The 14,366-nt window shown below is 34.1% G+C and overlaps 2 protein-coding genes across 3 annotated transcripts in view; one reads left to right on the top strand and one right to left on the bottom strand.

Annotated features, from left to right (window-relative positions):
* Positions 1–14,366, top strand: part of LOC134251912 (uncharacterized) — a 154,251-nt gene that overhangs the window by 79,217 nt on the left and 60,668 nt on the right. The gene's annotated exons all lie outside the window — the stretch shown is intronic.
* Positions 1–14,366, bottom strand: part of LOC134251873 (sodium- and chloride-dependent taurine transporter-like) — a 56,520-nt gene that overhangs the window by 20,946 nt on the left and 21,208 nt on the right. For both annotated transcript variants that reach the window (XM_062734296.1, XM_062734295.1), the window contains exons 3-11: positions 11,650–11,781; positions 7,186–7,483; positions 3,920–4,052; positions 3,227–3,361; positions 1,502–1,605; positions 1,284–1,408; positions 1,016–1,128; positions 662–799; positions 280–379 (exon numbers count right to left, since the gene is read on the bottom strand). In XM_062734296.1, the coding sequence (XP_062590280.1) occupies positions 280–379; positions 662–799; positions 1,016–1,128; positions 1,284–1,408; positions 1,502–1,605; positions 3,227–3,361; positions 3,920–4,052; positions 7,186–7,483; positions 11,650–11,781 (1,278 nt within the window). The remainder of the gene's footprint in view (positions 1–279; positions 380–661; positions 800–1,015; positions 1,129–1,283; positions 1,409–1,501; positions 1,606–3,226; positions 3,362–3,919; positions 4,053–7,185; positions 7,484–11,649; positions 11,782–14,366) is intronic.

Below are 14,366 nucleotides of genomic sequence, written 5' to 3'. Positions count from 1 at the left end.
GGGTACGCTGAACTATGCATATATCCATCTCTTTTTTGGCGAAATGGGTAACTATACCAAAGGGGTAGGCGGCTGGCGAAAGGGGTAACTTACTTTTTAGGGATAAAAAATAATAATTGCCGCCAATATTAGAAATCCCTCCACTACTAAGTAAAAATCACAATTTGGACCTTTCATTTCGAGAGCCAAAAATGTTAATAGTTGCACAAAAAAAGTTAAAAGAAAAAAAAGGGGGAAAAAAATTAGTTAACGTGGAGGGACTTCTTGAGGGGAACATACCGTATATGTAAGCTACCACGATGCACTCGAAGAAGGCAACAACAAGAACAATTCTGCTGGCCGAGTAGTAGTCGAATAACTGAAATACATACATTCCGCCCTAGGTGGACGGATTTATCGTTTAGTTTGAACATTTAACAATATTTGAAATCTTTTTTCACTCAACTGCCTAATTTATGTTAAATAATTGCCCACCCCTTATGCTATACTCTAACATTTCTAAGTTTTCTTTTCACAACCGACCTACGAATTTGAAATGAAAAAAATCTGCACTATGAAATTCACTTACCTTGAGGACAATTAAAAAGAAATAAAATGTATAAAAATTTGACAATATTTTATGATCTCTTTATATTACCGATATAATGATTGCGATATTTACCTCAGTAACCATGGAGAGTCCTATGAGGAAGCAGATTATACAGATGATTAAGGTGAAAATTTCCCGCCTTTTTCCTCGGCGTAAATAGAGAGGGTACATATCTACACACGCAGTAACGAAACCCTCAACGCCTACAAACTGTAACAAATGGAATGTAAGTAAATTATTTATAATATTTGATTAAAATTAATTTTCACAGTGACAAACATTATTTTTGTTCAAATTTATGAAGAAACGATGATCCAAATATAACTGCTTTTATATTTACAATCTTACATCATTATTGTATTTTTAAAACTCGCTTACAATATAGTTCTCGCTTAGCTTGTAACTCTATATATATATATCATATACCTGACTATCAAGTCCCAATAAAACGATCATTATGAAAAACAAGATGGACCAAAGGGGAGCAACTGGCATTTGAGCAACAGCAGTTGGGTAAGCGATAAATGCTAGCCCCGGACCTGTAAAAGAATACGTCAGAGTCAGAACCAAGTTCGTTGTTTTTTTTTCATAACATGCAAGATAACGTGGGCGATCCCAATTCACATTGCATATTTTTGTTTCAGTCATGTTTTTAATTCTCTGTTTTGCAGTTTATGCATTATGCATTACTGACCTGATTCAGCGACGTCTTCTACAGACACGCCCTGTTCTTTGGCCATGAATCCTAGGACGGAGAATATAACAAGACCTGCCAGTATACTAGTAAAACTATTGACTGCCGCAAAAATCCAAGTGTCCCTGAAAATAAGCAAAAATATTTTCAAAAACCTCTTTACCACTTGCTGTTTTATTGAAAGCTTCAAAACCTTGACTGGGGGTAGAGCTAATCACCTGTAACTGTTATGTCTGAATTTGTTATAACTTCCCAGGGCAGTCAGAGTTCCTAAACTGATGGAATAGGAGAAGAAAATCTGTGTTCCTGCATCAACCCACACCTGCTCAGGTAAAATAAAAGGTATTTAGCATAGAAATTTGTAAAATGTTGTAATTGGAAGATATTACAAAAAAAAAAAATAAATAAAAAAATACATGCAAGACAAACCGTCAAGATCAAAGAATCCAGCCTAAAATCAATAATGCTCGAATTCTTAAAATTTCTTCATCGATCTCTTAAATTTCCGAGATTTTTGTGTATTATTATATCTTATGGTTAGAGAGATATGGAAGTCCGAATAATTGTCATTTTTCATTTCATTTCTCCCTGCATTTTCAATTTGCATCAATACTAGTAACACATTTAAAACAAATATGTATGTCTAAAAAGGATATTATTTGCATTGTACTCATCTAAACCTTAAAAAAATACACCTTTGATTTATGCCCAGATTTGACACCATCGCTCATCGCCTCCTATACAAATGAGGAATTGACTGAATACATGTTTCTATGGTTACCTAAATCAATTTCGCACGTTTTCATCTTAGCTGCTGCTCTACTTTGGTAAAAGTTTGTCTTAAACGATCAATATGTCTATCAACCGACGCTGTTTTAGTTATACCGTGGTAATGTTTGATTAACATTTCATATCGGAAGGGAATTTTTTTTTTGTTTTATGTTTGATGCTCTTTGGAAAACTGATGTGATTTGGTCACAGACATGAATTAAACACATTTCAAACAACCAATTTCATTCCACTGGAACCGATACAATGTACCGGGATTTCGAAATGAAATATTTATAATACATTACAAAAAATATTGACACCTAAACAATTGAATAGGTGCAGTCTAAATCGACGTGGAAAGTCTAAATATTGTAGATGCAATAATAAAACAAACTCGTTGACTCTTGTCGTTTAATAAAACAAAAAGATTTCGATCAAGGAAATTTTTCATACAATTAATAAATTAAGATCATCAAAAATCGCATTAACAATATTTGAAATAATTTTTTATTCATCAATTCGTTTAAGTTCATGTCTAATTTTAAGCTCATTTATAAAAAATTATCTATGCATCACATTTTGGAACATGTATTAGGTTATTAAAACATTGTTCTTGCAATGAATTGAACATATCGAAAGGATAAGACACATGGCCTACAACTTAGGTAGGCTCCTTATTCAGAATTTATAAAATTGCCATAACACGAGTACAACGCTCTTGCATCACGACTTACATCCTTTTGTATCACGTGAATTGGTAATTTGCCTATGTAACAATCGTAAAATGAAATTTTTAGTTATTCCATCTTTTTGAAAAGGAAACAATTCAAGGAAACCAAGTGTTATTTCTATTTTTCAGATATGTGTTTTCCCTAATACGGCTAGAGGCTAACTTTCTAAAAATGATCAAAGGAATCAACTATGCAACAGTTAATTTCTTTTATTCATTCCTTTCTATCATTTTTTGTTCATTCAAAATAAAACTATTTGTCAATCATTTTATATGAATTAATCTATTCATGCAACACTTCGTATCGGGTACCTCATGTTCTGAAAACTACAACTGTGCATGAATTTTACCAAGTTTTTCTTGTTTAAAATGAAGCAAAATTCAACAAAATCAGAGATTTATTTCCATTTTATTTCAGAATCTAAGGACAGATTTAGGTTACCTGTGGTTCAGCCAATTTTTCCCACTTAGGAAACAAATAGAACTTCAAGCCCTCGGCAGCCCCGTCCAGCGTGACCCCACGAATCAAAAGTATCAGCATCAGTACGTAAGGGCTGGTGGCAGTAAAGTACATGACCTAGTAAAAAAGGAAGACACTGGATGAAAAAAAGTTAAAGTGAAATTGACAAATGTATCAAAATTTTGATGACTTTAATCATAGGCATTTGAATAAAAGCGGTAAATTTTTTTTTATCATAAAGTATTGCAATTTATTTGGGTAAAAGATAAACAAGATGTCAGGAATTGGCAGGTAATAAAAGTGATTCATGTGAATGTATCTACAACAAATTTTGTAATAATCAAGAGTTTCTATTTATGTGGCATGCAAATTTATGTCAAGTCTCATTATGCTAAAGAAGCAAAACAAGAGAAACATTCCAACGTTGCAGGAAGTGTCGAAGAAAGAATTCTTGACACTTAAAGTGTGGAACCTGCTCAAAAAACAATTAGATTAACAAGAAAACTTTGTACAAATTGGATGCCTTGGTCGTGGGGAATGTCGAATATTGTTTTCAGGGATTTTGTTTAGCTCATGGATACTGATTCACAAAGGGAGTGAAGAAGATTTTTGTGTCGCTGAACAAAAGAAGCCCTCAGTTTGGGGAGGGATCTATATTCCGACACAAGTCATCACCTTTCCCGAGGATTTAATGCCCTTCCATATGCAGCCATAGACGACTATCCATGATAAGAGAAGGCAGAGGGCCAGATCCCACTTGACGGTCCCAGCGTGGTCCACACCGCTGGACAGTTGCAGCACTTTTCTCCTGAAGAACGTGATTTCTGTGTGTTATCTTGGGCGCAGTAAACTTTTAGTATACATACGCCTGTTTTCATCCGCGATGAATACATCGCTTATTAATCAGATAATTATTATGAATAATAGAAAAATCTTCACTTCAAACTTAAACGGATAATGCTGTATGTTTTTATCAGAGACAGATTCTGAAAACAAAACGTGTCTTTTTGTAAAGGAACTTTTGAAGACTGTTTTCTTGTCATTAAACATTTTGTTTTCAGAACTACTGGTTATGAAGGTTTTAATTCCTAATTTAATTACCAATAAACTGCTTAAATTCAACAATTTTAATATCTCTGCTAAATTGTGAATTGAAAGATTTTAGCTGGTATTGAAATAAGTAGTGTTTTGCAACTGTTTCAGGAGTGCTTCGGGTTTTGTTTTTCATCTTTTGTGGCCTAAAAATGAATTGTACGTAATTCATATTTAGGACAATTGATTAAATTCTTTGTGTTTTAGTTCTTTTGATTACTATGAAATGAGGAAGTATAACCCCTTCCAACCAAAAAAATCTGTCAATTCACTGTTCAAACGTCTCATAGTAAAGGACTTTTTCGCTGCTTGTTCCTCAACAGTTTTCAAAAGAATAAATTTATTTGGTATTCTTGTTTTCCTAATAATGCTTTGCAGTTTACACATCTTGAAAAAAAATCATTCCATCAGTAAGTATCCCAGACATACTTATTACTGGGTAATCTATTGCAATTCTACTTTCATTGTTGTTCACATTTAATCAAATCTGGCAACAATTTTTTACAAGTCTTTGCAAATTGAATTATACACATAATGTGAATATTTCTTGATTTCGCAGTTATGTAGCCAAAAATGATTACACTGTGCGTAATGAAAATTGAACTGCTTCAGATCTTGCTGCTTAATAGACAGTTGTTAATACTCACACTGACAACAGATATAATCACGTGATGTAAACGGTTATACCCATCATTAATAACAAAACATTAACGAGGGCTTCTTTGATGAAAAGTGTTCTAAAAATATACCAACATTTCTGCGTTTTCTTTGCAATAAAAACATAAGATCAGAGAACTTTTTGCTTATCATAAAATTTGATTGTTTGGTGTGAGCATTAATTCCTGCTTACAGGGAGATGATTATATCACATAATTTTGCATACATAAACTTATGTGTAAAGCTGCAATAAAGTTCATTTTATAGGAAAAGATATATGCTCTGAAATAGGCTATCAAAACCAGCATGATGTCCAATGCCAGTGTACATTAGTGTTTTCAAAAAGCAGGGTTCCCAAGCTTTCCTCCCCGCATTTTGATAAAATTCCTGTTTTAGCAGACATGTTATAAATATATTCCGATATCTGTAAGGATTGAGAATTGGAAGCTAGAAATCCTGCTTTATGAACATGCTGGAAATGAATTTTGGTAGATATTAAATCATCACAGTCAAACCTTCACAACCAGTGTACTCTGAGAAAGGAAATCCTTCATATGTGTACAATCAAAAACGATATTATCATCTGAGGTCGATATCAAAATTTACTCAGTACATAATAAATTAACAAAAACTACGTTGTTCTGTATAATGGCATGTTCGTTTAGATATTCCTTATAACTTCCTGATAGAAATGTTTCGACTACAAACAAGTCTAATTTCTAATAAATTACTTATTCTTGAAATTATGGCATTCTAGGAAATAGGAACTGAATTGAATGCTAGATGATGCAGATAGGGTTAACCCGGTACTGAACTTAGAATGGCTCTTTCTACATATTATATCATCTGATCTAATTTTACAAGAATGTGCAATGAAGACAAAGTATTATGACTAATTCAGCAGCAAAATGGTTTTCCAAAGGAAAGAAAAGAAAGGGGATCAGATATAATTAAAAGAGTGTATGATTGTAGTGAAAAAATGAGTCTTCCAAGAGAACAAAAACTTTTTTTTTAAATTTGATGAGTTTTGGAAAAAGAAAAAAGACAGTGATCGAGTACTGATATATTTCTTGATATGAATGGTTAAATCGGTACTGAGAAAAGTCGACCTCAATGTTTGGTATCAATACTTTGTTCAATTTTGGCAGTTCAATTCCTTCACAAATCAGCAGCAAAGGTAATACCATGGGTATTTAATCTCTAAGTGAATAAAGCATTCAATCGTTTTTAATTCCGATACTCAGATTTAATATTTTTAGGTATCCATTACACACATATATATAAATTTATTCTCACTTTATTTTCAGATACGTAGTTCATATACCCTTTTGCTGCGGATGAATGTGTTAATCAAAAGGTTGCCCTCTCCTTTTTGTTGCAGTAGGCAAATCAAGGTAATGTATGAATAAAATTCGGTTGTGTGAAGAAGTTGCTTCCACCATGAAATAAGATTTTCAGATTTGTATACTTTCCTTTTTTCCTTTTTTCTGGTATAGTTTTTTTTATTTAAGATAAGGTTTCGATTTCTGTCCCTCCCCGCTAAAAATTTATACTATTTGCCTGATTTTCACATGAATAATCCAACTACTCATCTGACTACTAGTCTAGCCACAATACAGATTTTTAATGCACATCTTGTTAATCAGATGACAATGTACGTGGCAAAAACCATTTTTAAGTTCAAACTTAAATGTAAATAAACTGTCAATATTTACAACAATCATTAATTCTCATTACACTAGAACATAAAATATAAATACACAAATGTATTAAAAAGGGTGATTCATCGATCGCAAAACCTCGAGTGAATCCAAATGCGCGTAAGCCTGTGTTGTCTGCGACGATCGTATGAAACACCCTTCGTGTTAAGAGTCGCATATTTCTGCCCACTGGTCGAAGTTCTTACCTCTATCAAAGGTAGGAGCTGAAAAGAAACTGGAACAGATTGCGACTCTGAACACTACACTACAATAAACAAATATTTTTAGAAATACATATCATAATACTAAATAAACTTTTACATTTTTCTACAGCATTATCCGTAAGCTACGTTTGAAGTATCGTTTATGGTTGTTTTTTTTTATTTTTAAACAAAATTTTGAAAATAATTTCAGATGGTATATCCTATAAAGCAAAACCCCGTACCCTGTAATTATTATGGAGTTAAAAAGAAAAGTAAAAGTAATACATACTCCCAAAATTCTGTGACAGGATCACACTTGATTGGTTCGCTTGTAGTGGTGCTATTGGCAATTGAATATGCCACGGTTGTTACTGTGTTATTGACCATTGACAAAAGACTTGTTGTGTTGGTGGCAGTCATATTCTTTGTAGCAAGTCGACAGAACTCCGAGTTCCAATCATTGTCGCCATGAGACCAGGGCAACACGGAATTGAAAGAGGAAAACAGGTAGTAAAAGGTCCAGGTTAGGATAATGTTGTACTCGCAATTTAGCAGGAACACAATAATAGTGCACGCATAGCCAATTCCTAGAAAAAAAAGAAACGATTTTATACTTCGTCATTTTCTGCTTCACGGAAATAGTTTCTTCTCACAATTTTATCAAAATAGAAAAAAAGGCGTTAGTCCTAACACCAAATTTTCTATTTTAATAAAAAAAATTGTGGAAAGACAATTATTCAAAACCAATATATTCATTAAAGGATCTTTAATCCCTCTCCTGTGCAATATGTAGGTCCCAGGCCCCAATAAAAGGGGATGGGAAGGAGGATACATCTCCTTTCTATAACGATTGGTGCATAATAACAAAGATTTTCCACCTTTATTGTGTTTTTGGTTTAAATAAAAGCTATGAATATTCATGTAATTTTATGATTTGGTGCATGTATACTTTTACCAAATCGACATTATTATACCCCCGCTCCGAAGGACACACACCCTTGTGTGTCTGTCTGTCTGTGTGTGTGTCCGTGTGTCTGTGTGTCCGTCCGTAACAAATTTTCGTCGCAGTTTTCTCAGCAACTATTCATCATTGATGCTTGAAATTTTAACACAATTTTCTCTGAGGCATGCCATATGGCGGGATATATTATTGCTCAAATCCGACGTCAACTTCCTGTTTGTCTGTTCTCCGTCCGTTTCATAATAACACATTTTCGTCGCAGTTTTCTCAGCAACTACCCACCGCAGATGCTTTAAATTTTAACACAATCTTCTCTGAGGCATGCCATACATTGGGATACATTTTTGTTCAAATCCGATGTCAACTTCCTGTTTGTTTGTGCGTCTGTCTGTTTCATACATAAAAAAATTTTCGTCTCAGTTTTCTCAGCAACTACTTATCACAGATGCTTGAAATTTTAACACAATCTTCTCTGAGGCATGCTATATGGTGGGATACATTTTTGTTCAAATCCGATGTCAACTTCCTGTTTGTCTGTGCCTCTGTCCATTTCATACATAACAAATCTTCGTCGCAGTTTTCTCATTAGCTATTCATAGCAGATGCTTGAAATTTTATTACACTCTTTGTTGAGGCATGCCATATGGTGGGATTAATTTTGATATGAATCTGATGTCAACTTTATATTTTTCTGTGCATCTGCCTGTAATTGAACTTGTGTATATTAACATGGTAGTGCTTATTTACATCAGAGCGGGGGTATTACTAGTGAGCATTGGCTCACAGATTTCTTGTTGATGGTTTTTAACACTACGACACAAGATCCTGCAAAAGTTATCTTTGTTTCCGAACAACTAGATTGCAATGTTTTTCAATGGCAACATCAGAATCGCTGCTGAAACAACAAACTTGGAACAAACGTCATACAGTTGACTTTACAATAGTTTTTTCCTGGTTGTTTGAAATCTAGGACAGCCACTGACACTTCCAGTAAGCTGACATGAAGATATTGAATTAGTGTCTGTTTGGCTGGGTACGTTTTTCCGTAAATGAAATATCCTTCATTACTGCATTTTAGCTTGGCAGAATTTACATTTTTTACCAGCTTAGCACAGAGACAATATCAAGAAAAAAGTCTTTTCCCTTTACAAGCGTAATAAAACATTCATAACGTAAAAAACATAATGGATATTCCAGCAAAATATGTTCTGTATTGGAAGGGTCATTTGTTTCAAATGACGAATTTTTATGACATCTACTTTATGTATCTAATATTGCATACAATAGCCTAGTTTATATTTGTTCTGGCGACTTGAACCTTCCAATTAGTTACCTTAAGCTTTAGGGAGGTCAATCCTTGGTCAAGTCTTACGTTAAAGGTTTTTTTATGTTCCTTCTGGTTAAATGGTATAAATGAGGGCCCGCAAAACAAATTAGGAAAAATATTGCAATTCATCTTAAAGAGACATGCAACAAACAAGTTTTTATCTCCCAATTAGAAGAGTTACATTATGATTCTTTCAATGTTTCTTCCAATAGAAATCTAATTAGGAAATCTGAATAATGCAAAATACGAAAAGAAGACAAATACAGAAAATATTCTCAAATACTTAGCCTTTTTATAAAACTTTTCAAAAATTCGTGTATCGCTTCCTTAGTGAGAAATGCACCTATTTTGGTAATATTTAGGTATATATATATGTTTATGTAAGGACATATTGAATTTGATATGTACATGTATGTATATGCTGCGTAATCTCAGTAACTACTGAATTTCGATATGGGGACGTGAATTTTATTTTTAAAACTAATTTTTTTTTTTTAACTTTTTCGCATCCTGAGAACTAAAATATATCCTGTGTCATTGTTTTGCGGATTACATCATTATGTATCGGATGCTGTAAGTAATACATCTTATGTACGTCCTTGCTAATCATTGAATTCAAATGTTTATACTTAAACATCTGAATTTCAAATGCTCAGATGTCTTTTATACAATTTTAAAAAGTGAAGGTGTCTCTATTTTGAAATTATGAACAAGTATTATGAATATTTGTGTTCAGAAAACTTCATCATGAAGAAATTGAAATCTCTGTTTTATTCAATCAATGTCATTTGTGTAGAGTCGTGCCTTAATAATCCTGACGTTTGTGCTCAAGAACAAATCGCCCAGAATACTGAACTATTTGGTTTTTATTCCCCACAAACTTCATTGGAAAAATGAAGCATCCGAATTATTGGCGTCCAAATTAAGGAGGTTTCACTGTATTTCTACTTTCAAGTGGTATTTAAGAAACATTGTGTTGGTAATATTATCAACCTTGAAATACGCTGCGAATCCTGTTTACTTTTAAAGTGTACCTAATTCTCCAGGAAAACGATGCTAACTTACGGGAAAAGATAAGGACTTGTAAAAGGGACGGCTTCCGACATAGCTCGTCCAGTGACAACATGCCCTAACACTCGCAATATTTGTCATAAGAGATTGTAACACCTTTGACGTTGATGACATTGACAGTACTATGGCGTCATGGTTGTCTTTGGTTGGTACTGCAAAAAGGGCGATTTTCAGGTTTCACTTCATTCACTCATACTGTGAGTCACGTGAGCTTTCCTTATCCTGATTTTATTCTGTCGTCATAGTAATCTTACCAGTTTTATAATTCTGTCCAAAGGGTAAGTGTTATTGTGTTATTTGGGATTCGTTTTATTGACCCCGGAAACGAGGTTATGTGCATTGAATAGAGATTTCTATGACCCTGTGCTTTCTTTCTCTGTGTGTCGGCTTAATTTTTGGCGTTAAATGGCTGATATTTGTTCTATACCATTGCAAACATTTGTAATGTTTCGCCTAATCTGCTTTCTTAAGAATCGGATTAAACACATTGTAACGACTTCCATTCTGATCTTTGCACGTTGTCACAAGCAATGGGTTTTTGTGTCCAGTCTATGTCGACATCGTCACCACTCAATGGTTTTGTGTCCATTCTAATTATACAAACCGGGTTGGTGGAATAAAATTAACACAAAAACCCACGACATGTGATGATGTCTCCTGGTAGACCGAAAATATCAGAATATTTTTGTACTCAGTAGATCATACTCCTACATTCTGAGCTAGTAAATAAATCTTTTAACTCTTTTAATCCGTAGGAAGTCTTATTAAAGACTACTAAACGTCGATATGATCCAAGCAGCAATTGAATGACACGGTGTTCTGTTTTTTTTTTCATGCCGTTGCGTTGGTCTTAATCTGCAATTGTTTGTTTATAGGGTGCAGCCGGGGTATACGCCTTTCACTCCATTATGCAACATATATCAGAACTGATTTAAAGGAGGTCAAAATGCACCAAAAACAAGAGACTGATCGAAATAGCAACGATGACGTCAAGGAACTAGACTTGAAAGAAACCCAGTATTAAAGTCTAGACCTTTCATGAAAACATATAATGAAGGGTTTACCATTTCAGATGATTTAATGCATGTTTGAAGAAAAGGATCATTGTTTTCGGGGTCATTTTGTTTTAAATTCAAATTCTAATTAGAATGCAATGTATGCATAATTCTTTTATGAGGAATCAAAATGGCTTTGGACACCTGAGTCATTCAAAGCACTCGATATTTATGATCCTCTTTTCTGCTACAAACATTTTGGTATCATCTGTTTTCAATACAAGGTATTACAAGTATTCATAACTACTGTATCGCTTGTTTATACAATAGAAGACTTTGAACTCGTTTATTCTATGAACAGTACATTTCCCAACAAATGGAAAAATGAACAATACTTGCCTTGAAATAAGGGTGTTATTTTCCATGAACCAATACCACCCTCCGACATATACTGTCCTAAGGACACTTCTAGAAAGAACACTGGTATACCACCGAGGAAAACGGCCGTGAAATAGGGAATCAAAAAGGCACCTGTGCAAAACAATGTAAGAAAATAGTTAATTTATCAAAATATGAGGAGAATGTATATTTAATTTTTTAAAAGATATAAAAATAAAACTGGAAAAGTTTTAATATCATTTGAACACATCTTGTGTTGTATCTTACGCTATTTGTATGATACCACAGAATCTAGAAAAGAAAAAATGTTTTTGTTGACCATCCCTTTTTTCACTGTTAAATAATGAGAATTTTGGCCGCAGTCAACGACAACGGTTTTAAAATAATTCATTCTTACTCGGGAGGGGGTAACATGATATTGTTACAGAAGAGTCCCATACCTCTCCTATCCGAGTGTCCATGAACCTCAACAAAGTACTGTTGGTGGGAATTCAAAAGATTTAACTTTCCATTACGTTAATTTAGGGTCAAGCCATTGTCCCGGCATCTGATGGTCGTTCAAATATGCATGGACATGCATATCACTGTACTTAAGAGACCATCGTTAATTCTAAATATATAATACTCCTTGGGATATAAACTTACTATCTTAATCCGACAGCATGTTTTATAAATTTTCAATATATTCATTGTTGTTTTGTATTCTAAAATACATTTGTTGAGTTTATTAAATTCTGGACACTGTCTATCTCTTTCATGTCCTAAATGTTCATTTAACATCGTAACATGGAACGACATTGAGATTGCTGGATTACTAGTATTTCTTGCTGAATAACAGTATATATTACAACTTATACATTGTGATTTTCATGCCCCTGCAAACAATTTCTTCCCATCTCAAATTCATCCAATCAATTTACTGGGTTTTTTTTTTTAATTAGTCCTGTCTTAAATATGCTCACTTGCGTTTAGGGCGAAAATAATACGGGGGCAAAAAAGAGTCATCGTTTACAGTAATAACTTCTGACACTAAAGTTAGAAAGCTTTTTTTTTTGTCTTTGATCGTCTGTCTATCATTAATCATCAATTGATAACTCAACCGAAATGTGTATTAATGGTGTCGTTTGTGCACGGTAAAATAGATCTAGTTCTGGAAAATGTTCCAGGCAAGCTGCAGATCTTATTTTTAGCTCACTTGTCACAGATTTAGCTCACCGGTTACCCATCCCAACTTTAATAGGCCGGTGGACTACATGTGATCTGCAGCTAACCTCGGTAAAGTCTGGCGCACATTTTGATTTGTATCTCCACCAACTACCTTGAAATAGAAAATATCGGCAGGTCTTGCAGATTCCATTGCGGGGGAATGAGGGGTCTCAACAAGTCGACTAAGTTAGCAGGTGCGTGTTGAAAGAAAATTGCATGAAATTTTAATACACGTCGATATATATAATTATCAAGAATAGTAACTCCTGTGTTTGATCGCTCGAGTGTTTGCACAATCATTCCAATAGTCATATTTTCTTTCAATTAAATGCATTTACATATGTTTTTGGAAAATGCTTTAAGGCAACTTGAAGTGTCGTTGATATAAATTTAGACTTCTGCACTTTTAGTGCGCTACAAAATATTTAGTAAATAAAGTAAAAATTGTTCTGCAGTTCATCTAGAACTTAAAAGTGGACGCACGAATGTTGACGTGCAAGTTCAAGAAAAACTCATTTGGCAAATAACCAAACTGTACATGTGAAAAATATATATTTATTCAGGTGTGTCGACATCTTCATATGTTAAGTTCAAAATATGCTATATAAATGACAAGATAAAAAAATGACACCCCCAAAAAACGTATAAACTAGATACTTATATATTCTACTGGCCTAGCAATTAACATTGCCAGCTTTTGTATTCCGTAATTTAAACATGTGCAGTGGAATATGAGTTGACTATTACCTTTTCTTTACTTATTTAAAATGAACAGACCATAAACATTGTTAAAATACGAAAGTTAAAGCTAATGAAAATCGAACATACTCAATGCAGGGACACTTCTTTGATAATGACTCTCATAACGGAGTCGTGGTTTTCAAATGGATATCATGCCATAATTTTACAATACAAAGCATACAAAAACATATTATGAAACCCAGATGCCTAACAACCAGCAGTTGTTGTGACACACAAAAAATGTTAATGGCCTTGGTAGGCGTGCGGTAGTTTTCCATGCGACCATTTCCACCCCCCATGATATACAACCAAGCACGTAATGCTACGTTTACAAGTTCCCGAGCCACGGCAGCCCCGTTTGCCCGATGTGAGATTTTGACTTTATTTTCCAAAATTTGAAAACTTTTGCTTTCAAATGATAACAATCCGTATAGATAAAATCTATGCCATCATGCCAGCACGTTCCCCCCAGGCCTCAATATTTGAGTAACCCTCTCTTTTCGCGTTCTTATGAAGTTCTTGTTCACGTTCTGTCAAATGCTACGTATGAAACTGGACGCCGGAAAAGGTCCTCTTTCCTAACCAGAAACAATCATTGTACATGGAAAAGCAGATTCCCAAGACGAAAGTTTTTCTCTCTCGTCAAGATTCCCAGCAGCAGTTGCATTATTTTTTTCCTTCTCTGCAGTGCCCGGCTTTTATATGCTCATTCTTTGTTCACTTAGTAAGCAATGGGTTATCGCGAGGAAACGGCTAAATGTTTGCCGTGA

The sequence above is a fragment of the Saccostrea cucullata genome, unplaced genomic scaffold (assembly GCF_032062105.1).
Source record: "Saccostrea cucullata isolate Sc308-1 unplaced genomic scaffold, CSIRO_AGI_Scuc_v1 ctg599, whole genome shotgun sequence".
In the NCBI taxonomy this organism is placed as follows: Eukaryota; Metazoa; Mollusca; class Bivalvia; order Ostreida; family Ostreidae; genus Saccostrea; species Saccostrea cuccullata.
The sequence above is the reverse complement of the archived record's forward strand: the minus strand, read 5'-3'. Positions and strand labels throughout refer to the sequence as shown.